The sequence below is a fragment of the Choristoneura fumiferana genome, chromosome 10 (assembly GCF_025370935.1).
Source record: "Choristoneura fumiferana chromosome 10, NRCan_CFum_1, whole genome shotgun sequence".
Classification (NCBI taxonomy): Eukaryota; Metazoa; Arthropoda; class Insecta; order Lepidoptera; family Tortricidae; genus Choristoneura; species Choristoneura fumiferana.
Genome location: NC_133481.1, coordinates 6,798,724 through 6,810,755, shown reverse-complemented (window position 1 = coordinate 6,810,755; position 12,032 = coordinate 6,798,724). Strand labels below are relative to the sequence as shown.

General features: G+C 37.9%; 2 protein-coding genes across 9 annotated transcripts in view; one reads left to right on the top strand and one right to left on the bottom strand.

Moving 5' to 3' along the window:
• Positions 1-250: 250 nt before the first annotated feature.
• On the top strand, positions 251-4,832 carry U2af38 (U2 small nuclear riboprotein auxiliary factor 38). The gene is made up of 5 exons (XM_074093271.1): positions 251-559; positions 858-1,012; positions 1,599-1,756; positions 2,431-2,630; positions 3,353-4,832. The coding sequence occupies exons 1-5, from the start codon at positions 516-518 to the stop codon at positions 3,480-3,482; spliced, it is 687 nt and encodes a 228-aa protein (XP_073949372.1). The 5' UTR covers positions 251-515; the 3' UTR covers positions 3,483-4,832.
• The window catches only part of LOC141431958 (carboxylic ester hydrolase-like), a 38,184-nt gene continuing 30,980 nt past the window's right edge, over positions 4,829-12,032 (bottom strand). For 5 of the 8 annotated variants that reach the window (XM_074093270.1, XM_074093263.1, XM_074093264.1 and 2 more), the window contains exons 2-4: positions 10,098-10,233; positions 5,233-6,527; positions 4,829-5,074 (exon numbers count right to left, since the gene is read on the bottom strand). In XM_074093270.1, the coding sequence (XP_073949371.1) occupies positions 4,897-5,074; positions 5,233-6,527; positions 10,098-10,223 (1,599 nt within the window). In that variant the 5' untranslated portion in view covers positions 10,224-10,233 and the 3' untranslated portion in view covers positions 4,829-4,896. Of the gene's footprint in view, positions 5,075-5,232; positions 6,528-10,097; positions 10,234-10,339; positions 10,420-10,460; positions 10,783-11,636; positions 11,806-12,032 lie in introns of those variants that run through there. The other 3 variants (XM_074093262.1, XM_074093267.1, XM_074093266.1) reach the window with 3 other exon arrangements.

The window sequence follows — 12,032 nt, the reverse complement described above, 5'->3', positions numbered from 1 at the left end:
GGGAATTTCAATATTTAAGACACCAATTGACGTTGTTTTGTTTACATTTAGTTAAATACCTATCCAAACAAAGTGCAAAATCTTAGTTTTATGAATATTTCATACTGCTTTTCTGACGTTTGCTATACCCTTCCTTAATGTTATTTTTGTTATATTGGTCAACTTGACAAGTAAGTTCGACGGCGCGGTCTTGCTGGGCTGGTCAGACTCTAGTAGCATGCAGTTTGAGTTTTATCTGTTACCTTATTTATTGCCTTATCTGTATAATATAATGCCTGCCTGCCACAATGATGGCGGATAGCGGTATAGTTGCCGCTGAATTATTCTCTTGCGAAGTGCAGTATATTTACTGAAGCATTCTGCTCACGATACAATATAACTTTTTATTCGTCAGGTTAATATAAGCGCAGTTATACCATTTTGCTCCCCGTCACTGTTGGTATTTCAGAGAAATTTGATGTGCATCGTTCTTGACACAAGCTAAGGATTACAGCCGTCATCAACGGTGTTTTAGCATGGCTGAGTATTTAGCTGCTATTTTTGGTACTGAAAAGGACAAGTAAGTACATAGTATATCAACAAAAAATTTAAAGAGTCCATTTTATTATGATCCATACCAAACTTCAACATTGGCTCAAAGAGGTTATAATCATTTAATTTTTTTCGTATTAGTATAATATAACTACTTTTACATCAATTACTGCAAAATAGGAGTCAGATAGTTCAGAAATTATCACGATAATACTTTTTGATTCATACTGGATGTGGCTTTTACAACAATTAACCTATGAAATGGGCATTAGCATGCATGAGTACTATTTCTTTGCATATAAGTGCTGTAATTCTTTGTGTTTCAGGGTCAACTGCTCCTTTTATTTCAAAATAGGAGCATGTCGCCATGGGGACCGATGCTCTCGTATTCATAATAAACCAACATTCTCGCAAACAGTGCTGCTACAGAATCTTTATGTGAATCCCCAAAACTCTGCGAAATCTGCTGATGGCAGTCATTGTAAGTCTCATTGAATAGTAGTGGTAGACTCCAATAGCAAACAGTAGAAAATGGATGATAAAGAAACCATTTTTTTTTATTCAAAACATTGTTTATTGTCAGGGGCCATAAAGACGTTTTCTACTAGAGCGCAACCAGTAATATTTTTCATTTACTACGACGGAGCCATTTTTAAGACTTGTACACAAAGATTTCAATAAATGTGACTTAAAATTAACTTTTACAATTGATTCATTATTGCTTATTTTTGAATAAATTGAATGATTACAGTTTCTTTTAATTTTTTGGTCCCTGCTATAATAAGGAAATCAGTGTTTCATGGTAAAAAAAAAACATTGTAAACCACTGCTCTTTGATTGATGTAACAAATCTTTGTATGTTACATTTAGTTAGTTCTGCACCCTAATTCTCTGTTGTGTTGTGATATATTAAAATGAGTTTAATCTCTCCTCATTTCAATATTAAATTTACCACACATTCTCGCAGTAAATATTGTTTTCAATAACTTTGCAAAATACTTTTGAATTACTTTGATTATGAAAAGAAGAAGAAAAGAACACTAGCAGTTATTTGTTTACTTTTGCAGTGGTGGTTGCGAATGTTTCCGATGAGGAAATGCAGGAGCACTATGACAATTTCTTTGAAGATGTTTTTGTTGAGTGTGAAGACAAATATGGAGAGATTGAAGAAATGAATGTGTGTGATAACCTGGGTGACCACTTAGTTGGAAATGTCTATATTAAAGTGAGTATCACATTTGATTGGACTTTTGACATAGCTTTATTGGACAACTGATCATGATAAGAGCCACTGGAATTTACATCCCAACATATTATATGAAATTTGTCATTCATACATTGACATATATGTACTTTACGGCACTAGACTGGCTGTTTGGAACAAAACGTGCAGCGCATCAATCATCCATATTACTTTTAAACAACCCCTGTCAGGATGTCAACAAACTATAGTGAAAGGTTCACAAATCCTTACTCTAAACAAATTTTGTGTGCCGTTTTGATGTAAGGAACATGCAGTCTATGTAGATGTTGAAGCATTCATATCATGAAACTTTCAGTTAGTAGGTACTTTGCAGGTGACCTCCATTGTAATCCTACCTTACCCATTTAATTTTATTAATTTAACATCTCATGACAACCTTGTCATACCTATGTATACCTATAGCTCTCAGTGTAGTTTCGTTTTTTTCAAGGTTTTATTTCACTTGCAACTATTTGTATGGGTCAAACCATGGATGTCGAATTTTTAAGATAATGTCAGTGGTCGAGTTGACTTGAAATTTGGTGTACAGATCTAGTATTTGGTATCAAAAAAAAGTTTGGTCAATAAAAAGTACATACAGCAAAAAAACTTTTATTAATAAAAATTTTTTTAGCAAAAACTTATTATTTCTACAGTTCCGCCGTGAAGAGGATGCTGAGAAGGCAGTGAACGACCTGAACAACCGGTGGTTCGGCGGCCGGCCTGTGTACGCCGAACTATCTCCCGTGACGGACTTCCGCGAGGCCTGCTGCCGCCAGTATGAGATGGGCGAGTGCACGAGGAGTGGCTTCTGCAACTTCATGCACTTAAAACCTATCTCGAGGGAACTTAGGAGGTGAGCGTCTGTAACCTATTATAATGCGTCGAAAGCTTTGACTGCATAGTGAGGTTTATCAGATTAGCAAATCAAATAGAATTAGGGAATGATTTTTCATCAAGGTCTCATGTATGAGAATGAACAAATGTTGTAACATTGGATTGTATAATTCAAACAAATCGCTCCAATGTTTGCACCATGCCCCATTTGGATACTGCAATTGCTAAACAGCCAAGTCTTGTAATAAGTCTGTTTTCGCGCGTTTGTTTTGCCAAGTTTTGATTTAGCGCAGTTCAGTTACTGAGTGTGGTATCAAATCGCGTATTTCTGAACAACATATTAAATAACATGTCGAACGTCACCAGGAGTCAGTTGAACAAACTGATTCATGTACCAAGGTGGAACCTTTTAATAATCAATTTCACTACCTATCATTTCCTTGCCATAAGTATGGGGTCAGCATGACATTAGTAGCACAAAGGTTCCACCCTGGTACATGATTCAGTTTGTTCAACTGTACATAATAATGTATTGTATATACATTTACAATCAGTAGTTATGGTGTTAATAATTGTCACCTTTAGATAGTTGGATGTCTGGAAACCTATCATGTTTCAGCGTGAAGGAGTAACAACGCGCGCATGCACTCAAACTTTCGCATTTATAATATTAGTAGGACTAGTAGGATGAATTTAGCAAGAGTAAGCACAAAGAGCTGACATCTAATTTGTTATTTACAGATACCTGTACTCTCGTCGCAAGGGCGGCAAGCGTTCGCGCAGCCGCTCCCGCGAGCGCCGGCCGCGCCGCTCGCGCTCGCGGGAGCGCCGCCGCGAGCCGCCGCGCAACTCGCGCTCGGGCCGCTACTGACCTGCCAGCCGCAACGCACGCCGCGCCGCCCCGCCGAACCGACCCTAACTCACCCGGGGACTTAAGAAGGTCGTTACGAATTCAGTGGGCGTGACTGTACAATCAAAAACCAATCTGACTCCCAATGTTGGATTACGACTTGGGCTGGCAGTCCTTGCAATGTATAACTTGGAAGTTCATCCATTCTAATCTCTTTTCCGTTATCAGTAATTGTTTAAACTTTTGTTCTTGAATTTTTATGGCTAATTATATGAATCCATTTACTGTCATTCGGTGCAAATGGAAAATCGTCCACTTGAATCTTGTCTTGCATTCTGAATTTGGACCAAAATGAATATCAATTATCAAAGTGAATTTGTCAAAATGTAATTGTGCTGAAAAAAGATTTACAACCAAATTAATTTTTGTTGTAAATTAATTAAACCCAAATGGAATATTGTCCATTATAAATTAGGAGCCAAATTAAATAAGCAATAAGCGAATGTTGTCTAAATCAAGTCTTAACTTAATATGTAGGCCCTAAACAAATGATTTCGGGTGGAACATATTTACAATTCGTCATGTTTCTGAGTGTACTCGTTTTTTTTTTCGGCATACATCAAATTTGTCAATTTTACCATTGGACAAGGTTATATTTTCGAGGATTGTATAATTTTGCTTGATGTATTTCAAATTGTAATTTTTCTGCTTTGACATATAATTTCGAGTTGTCCATTTTCCATTTGCACCAAATGACAGTAAATCATTATAAGGTGCGCACGCTCATTTCGTAACGTTCCGACAGCAGTTCTGACGTGTCTTAGAATCGGAAACCTCCGTGCAGAGTTTCGAGTGCGCGGTTGTCATTCGACCAAATATGAAATACTGTCAGGTTTTATCCGGTAATTATTTCTGTGTGTGTTGAAGAGTTCAATCAAACTGACTGTGTAAGTACCTTCAAAGAGCAGTAGTCAAAGTCCAGACAGTTTCCTTAAAAATGTGTCTAATAATCAAATAGTCCAAGATACTTCCGTTTTAACGATCCAAAAAGGTAATGAAATCTTATGTTTTAGTGGGATATTTTTTGATAAAGTAACCGCTGCCGGCTCGCAAGCGTGTGGCGGGTGGTATGCCCCGAACTCCTATGGTCTATCCGGGACTCGTTTTGTAATGAAGTGCAACCTGCAATATCGCACAATAATAGCTCAGTCAAAACTAAACTAAATTTAATTGATTTCCATTAATGTATGTGTATTTTGTAAACGTTTCTGTCTGCCACATGTCACCTGGTGCGGTATTGCAGTGCCTATCTGAGATGATAGTATATTTGTGTAAGAAATTGTGACATTTAATAATAACTTTAAGTATTCATTTCTTGATATTTATTTCTCAAAAAATCCTTTCCCCCATTTTTACTAACAAACTAAGACACTGGTTAGGTTTCAGCATTGTTTGCTCTACTAATTTGTGCTTCACCATATATCTCTTCCCAAAACTTTGTGTTCAGACTATCTATATCTTGACTACATATTAAATTTTTCCCGATATCGCAGCAATTGCGTTCTGATTCGGTAAACGGCTTCCATTGAACAGAACCTTCAATTGTTGGGTTTCTGAAATAGAAGATATGAATATAGCTGTAGGTAAAAGTTATCTGAAATGAAATCCTAACTGGTTACCATACCACATAACAAAGGTATTTGAGAAACCTAAAACTTTTTCAATTCAGGGGTCTTAAGTTGTAACAAATTTATAATTAAGTAATCCTTACCCTATAGTTGCGAAATTTGTCCACAGTGTTACTAACTGACGGATAATGCTTCTCGATGCATCAGTAAGTGGAATATCGAGACAGGTAACATTAAATAAGTAAGGCAGGTCATCAGCATGGCATACTCCTTTTACAGACTCCATCTTGTACTGTTTTTTTGTGTAATTTCTTTCGGTTTCGGGCGTAAATTTGTACAAGTATACTGGCTCTGTATTATGAAAATAGTGATATCGAGCATATCTACGGATGTTATACGCAAACATCCTGTCTGTTTCAAGATAAGTTACCTCCTGTAACATTTCTGTTGTTATATCCTTGCTATCGAAATAGAATTTGCGTATTTTGGTATCAGCTTCTTGTAATATTTCTGGTCTCCATTTAAGTTTTAACTCTCTTGGCACTACTGCACCCGGTACCGGAAGAAATGCCGATATAGCGGGAAGCTTTCTGCTTATTTCAATGCCTTCTCCTGACGTATATCCTACTATAACGGGAACATTAGCCATCTGTCCCTTTATTACTAAATCTGGTGGGATTCCTGTTATAAACTTTTCGACGGTAAGGCTGGGTTTCTCTATCACAGGGCCAAATAAGATACCATCGGCTAAATCACTAAGGCCCGATTCTATGAACGGTAATTGTATACTGACCAGAGATGAGGTAGGCACAGTCCTCAAAAATGTTAATAGTTCCTCTGGATCCTCTGTATCCTTGCCTAATAATTTTCCTAGCTGGAATGCTCTTTTTCGGCCATATAAAGTGTAACCCCATTCATTTAGACATACGCCGCTTTGACATATAGCCTTGTTAAATAAGCCTGCACTCATTTTTGACACTAGATGTAAGGAAGTGGATGCCGCGCCGGCGCTGCACCCAAATATCGTGACGTTGTTCGGGTCGCCGCCAAAGGCTGCAATGTTCTGCTTTACCCACTTCATAGCCGCTACTTGATCTTTAAGTCCTGCATTGCCGGGAACTTCCTCGGTTTCAAGGGAGAGAAAACCTAGAACTTCTAATCTGTAGTTAAACGTGACTAAGATGACGTCGTGCGCCATGAAGAATTCTGGACCGTAGTAGTCGGAGTTGCCGGAGCCGGTGTAGAAGCCACCGCCGTGAATCCAAATCATGACGGGGAGTGGTTTAGGCGGATGGGGGGATCTTGTGTAGATATTAAGATAAAGGCAATCTTCGCTTCCCGGTTCGAGCCGGTCTAAGCGTTCATTGTACTGAGGGCAAACGGCGCCATGTTGCGATGCGTCGCGGATGCCTTCCCATGGCTCTGGAGGTTCTGGGGCCTGTAGAAAGAGACTAATTTTATTTCTATCTGCGTGAATTTAGGCGTGTCTTTAATGGCTTTACGTAGCAGGTACGTTGTAAAGTCGAACAATTTGAATCATGAACCAGGGTGGAACCTTTTCATAAATTTCCTAGACATAAGTATGGGATGTCAACATGACATTAGTAGCACAAAGATTCCACCCTGGGTCGTGATTCAATTTGTTCGATTGTACTTTTATTACAAATTTGCATTAGTTTCTATATCTGAATGGTTGACTGGAAGAGATCGCTTTTAAGCGTTAGGACCGCCTATTGTCTACCCAGCATTTTGTCTTTGTAACTACGTTAACTTATTGTACTGATTTGTGATGCTCAATAAAGATTCGTGTTGTACAGTCACCTGCATTAATATCTGACACGTTCTACCGGCCCTAGAAATAGAGTCGTATCAGATATTATGTACGCTTCGTTGTGTCAGATATTGGTGCTGGTGACTATACCAATAATAGGTAGGTACAGAAGAGGAACTTGGAAAGAAATAGTAAAGTTCGCGTATGGACAGGTAGGCAGATATTCTAGATTCTAGAACTCTTCGCCTAGAGCTTAATTAGTTAAGTCTGCTGCAGGTTGTAGGCACATTATCAGGCCAAGTGTAGTCGAGAGTGCTAACATTCGTATTACTTGGTTACCTTTATGCTGGCGCTTCACTTGGTATATTTACCGAAATATTTGTGTGTACGAAAGAGATGTACTATTTAATTTCTAGCATGAGCGATGATGGAGATGTCAATAGCGCAACGCGAATACATAACGCCAAGTGAAGTGCTACCATTAACGAAAATCTCATAATAATATACAATACACTACACTTGCTACACTACAGTTTGGTCGCAATGGGTTCCGTTTCGTGTGCAGTATATTTGGAAGAAAAAAGATCAAAAATGAGATGGTAGGATGACCGTCGATCTCTTGGAATGGCTCAGAGTCTTGTAGCGAGCTATGGAGAGAGGTAGGTAGGTATGCTCGGAGTTTCTACAAATACAAATAATTTATTTCGTTCTTCGTGGTTCTTCGAATCCATAGTGTTATTAGTTACAAATTATAATCTTATCGCTATGGTAAACTTAAATAAATACAACTACAGTTGCACGTAACGTTGCAGCAGCGACAGCGGTGGGCAGCGGCGTCTTTAGCCCATGTAGCGCCCGTGTGCAATTATTACTTTAGCGCCATCTAGGAAGCGCTCGGTCAAAATGGAATAGGTACAAAGTACCGCGGCCGGCGCCCCTAACACCGCTGCGCCCGTGTAGGCTAGTATGCTATTCGAGCCGCCCAGACTGCGGTTGAGGAGAGACGCACATCGTTCCCTAATAATGGTAAAACAAGCAATTTCTAGCATGAGGTAATGCGTATTACGGAAATTCGCCGAAAAACAAGTCATCGACATAGCGCGAAGAATATGCTTAAATTTGGCAAGAGTGGGTCATATCGCTTGAAGAACAGATAACTGTTAGGGGAGAAAGGTTCTCGAGAACCGGAAAGCGAGGCGTTGGTAGGCTTCCCACTAGGTGGACTGACAACATCACGAGCGTTGCGGGCAACCGGTAGATGCAAGAGGGAGGAGAGTTGTCTGGCCCTTGTTTAACAGTGGACGTTTTCCGGCTGACGATGATGATGAGAATGACTTGAACGACTTGATCCTTGAAAGTATTTATCTTTCACCAGCTTTTGTCCGCTGCTTCGCTCTTATTCGGGGTTACGTATTTCAGTCTACATGGTGTTTTCTTGATTTCCGTTAACTTCGACAGACGGCTCAGATCTCAAATTGTAAAATTCATAATTGATGTGAAACAATAGAGACATAAAACAACCTCACCTGCTAAATACTTATGTGTAAATTGAATTAAAAACAGACATTGAAGAAAACGTCAAATTACTTAACTAAACTTCAAGAGCCCATAATCAGTTGCATTCAAATTACCCAACGATTACATAGCAATATTCATAGCATAATGACCAGACAATGTGATAAATTCTAATGAATTTTAGAGATACCTATTAATTAATCACTTGGCCCGGCAGCGCAGCTTGCCATTATTTATGCCTGGGCCCAATTGCATAAGAAATTGCAAGCAAATACTTAGTATTAGTGAATTTCAATACAAAATCGCTAACAGTACTAGCTTTTAATTTGTTATGCAATGTTATGGTCCCTGGACATTATAAATAATGCTCACTTGGACCATGACATAATACATAAAAGAAGATGAATACCTATAGTCGACGCCATAATTCGTGAGACTAAATTGACAAGTCAATGACAGTTAAAGGGTTACCAGGGTTCGACGAAATTAAAAAGTGATGTAGCCGATATCGATATTCAGTGTGGATTAGACTAAATGGTGTGCTAAGCGGCATTTTTTTGTACAATTTCGGGAATATTGTTGTTGCAATTGTCACTTTCATGGAGAAAAACGAGATCTTTAGAATAGATGAACTACTAGGTAAATACCTACTTGTTTTTGTAAGGTTCTTAAGTATTAGGGTGGGAAGAAAAACCAGTAGATATTATTTTATATAAGTAGTATTTATTAGGTTTATAGTTTACTGTTCAAGAACATGCGATCCGATCCGTGAATCGTTTCATAGGCTTAAGATCAATTACGATTCAAAGTGAAAAATCGACGAATGCCCCGCACCGCCCCTGGCCCTATAATACTACGAAGTGTATAAAATTTGAATTTCGTATCTTGCCGTCCTGCTGATGTTAATATTATTTAATACGAGGGTGAGAGGGGCGGTACGATACGAACTTCGATTTTAGAATTTCTTAGTAGTCCCCCTGCCCCTGCCAATCGCGACACATTACCGGTGATAAAATGGCGTCTCTTCTGAAGATAATGATGAAACTATTACTTCGGTTAGCGCACTGCGCACTTGGCGACGGCAATGATTGTTAATGTGAATTAACAAATAAGTAAAATTAGAAGTATTTATTGAAAGTACGATTTGACAAAGCAAAGGAACATAGATGTTATAAAAATTCAAAAGACGGTTGCCTGGATACGTAAATCCATAGACAAGACATATGGGTGTGCAACCTTCTTAACAATGATATAATGCGCATATAAAATAGATAAAGCGGATTTAAGGTGAGGCCAATCAAAACAATAAATTAAATAATTGTCGTTGGTACGTATTTGCACTTCTTACAATGGTATCTTACATTGCAAAGTAAATTACCTATTAAACTAATTTGATATTGTCACCGTACATAATGGATAAATATCACTAGAAGCCAATGCCGTAATGTTTTATTATATCGACACCAACAGCACTACCCTGACTGTGGCAACACTTGTGCACAATGAATTGTCAATTTAGTGATTTAGTCTCACGAATTATGGCGTCGAACATATGTATGAATTGGCGGCTTTGGTGGCCTTAGGTCTTCGCCGGCCCTTTAAACTGAAGGTCAATCTAAGGGCGATCTCGTGGCGATCTGCATCAAGCCATAGTCCATCGGCTAGCAGGAAACATAAAACATTACCTCCATACATTTAGAAAATAATTAATGAAATTCTTGCCTTGAATCGGAGATTTCCTATAGGCGGCTTGGCGTAAGGGATGCCCTTAAATGCCGTGTAACTGCCTTCCGCATTCTCGCACACAGTTCCTTCTAGCAAGCCTTGTTCTGTCTTGACCACAGCCATCTTCGATACACTGAAAATTTAAGTATTACATATCTCAAGGCAATAGAATCACAGATAATAATTGTTATGATTATGGGTTTCTTGGTTAACTGCCAATAATATGATCAGCTGTTTACTATTTTTGTAAGACGGCGTGTAAAAGGCATGCGCGCTATTTTGACAGGTGATGGATCGATTCTTTGCGACTTCTGTAGGCACACTACTTTATTCTGTACTAATTGGTACTAATATTATAACCTTTGACATAATCTGTTATAATGTGATACAGGGGTCGGACAAAAAGTGCCGATGACGTCAAATCACTTATAGAATGATTTCAAATAGTATTTTTTGACCTCTTTATTAAACGATATGAAATTTATTTTATTCACTGAATTTCATTGATTTATTTAGGATTATTTTGTTACTTCATTAATGCTACTTTGTTACTAGGTACATGTAGTTTAAATAAAAACATCAACTTGTGTGCAAGATTACGTAATTTTTACGTCATCTGTACTATTTGTCCGACCCCTGTGATACTAATGAAGCAACTAAACTTTGTTTGTTAATTTATTAGTAGAAAGAGACAGTCGTTCTAGAGATAACTAACGCTACATACAAAAAAAGTTTAATTCTTTAAATTATTTCCTAAGCTACTGATGTATACACCGTGTTTTTATTGATTTTCGTTAACTTCGACAGATGACTTAGCATCTTGACATCTTCGTTGACATGAACTACCTGGTAATTATGTTTTTGGCTCAATCAAATAAAAGTTTTTATGTAATAGTTAACCACCCATCGTTACGTATTGTTGGATAGGTATTTAAAAAATGTCAGGTTTCCTATGACCTTTTTTCAATTTAGGAGGCTAGTGTTTGCAAAATATTAAATTTAAAGTGATTTTTTTTATTACACATGTATCCTCTGCAAATTGAACCATTTGGGTTGAAAAATCTGCAAAAAATCATGATGGATAAAATAACGAATTTAAAAGGAAAAGTATTACAGCCCAGAGGCTTTACAAGTTAACGAGTACCATAGTCGATCAAATATTTGCCGCATGTTAGCACGGAACCCTAATAGGTACCTACTGTGTGTGGCCCACCGCGCACTTGCCCAGATTTTTATGATTTTATTTAACTATTCTTCCCTTTATTTATTAGCAATAGATATTTCGTCTGTAAATGCAGAGAGATAGTTATAGGACATAGTAGAAGAATTCGGAAGTGTAGCTGTAGCCTTTGCTACACCATTTGTTGCCTACTGTTCACATCGCTACTATGGCCAATGATGGTTACTGACCAACAGTTGACCCACTTGTTTGTTTGATGAACAGATTGGTTTTGGCAGTTGAAATTGACTTAATAGTTGGGCTAATTAGACATAATCAATTTCTCCAATGACTCTATTTAAAATTATTGCACTTACCGAGCTATGCTCGTTGTATTCTGGCCCGGACATTGAACGCAACAAATCGAACGCCAATGCATTTTGTAAATTTAAGAATAACAAATTACAAACGTTGTGTTTTCTATCAAATTGTAACTGAAATTAAACTGCAGACTGGCTTATCGCGAGCAGGAACAATTAACGACCGGCTGATAATGTTATCTGCAGCATATATGGCATCATCATGAAAGATAATCTTGTACCTTTGTACTCTTCTATTTGTTAGTGGTAAACTAACCAAATTTCATTCAGCCATCTCAAGTGTTAGGAGTTTAGTTTAGATTAATTAGCGTTCGCGTTAAAATCTCAATTTATATGGAAACACGAACAGCGCCTCTAGCGGAACGTTTGCGATGTTCGTGTTTCCATACAAAT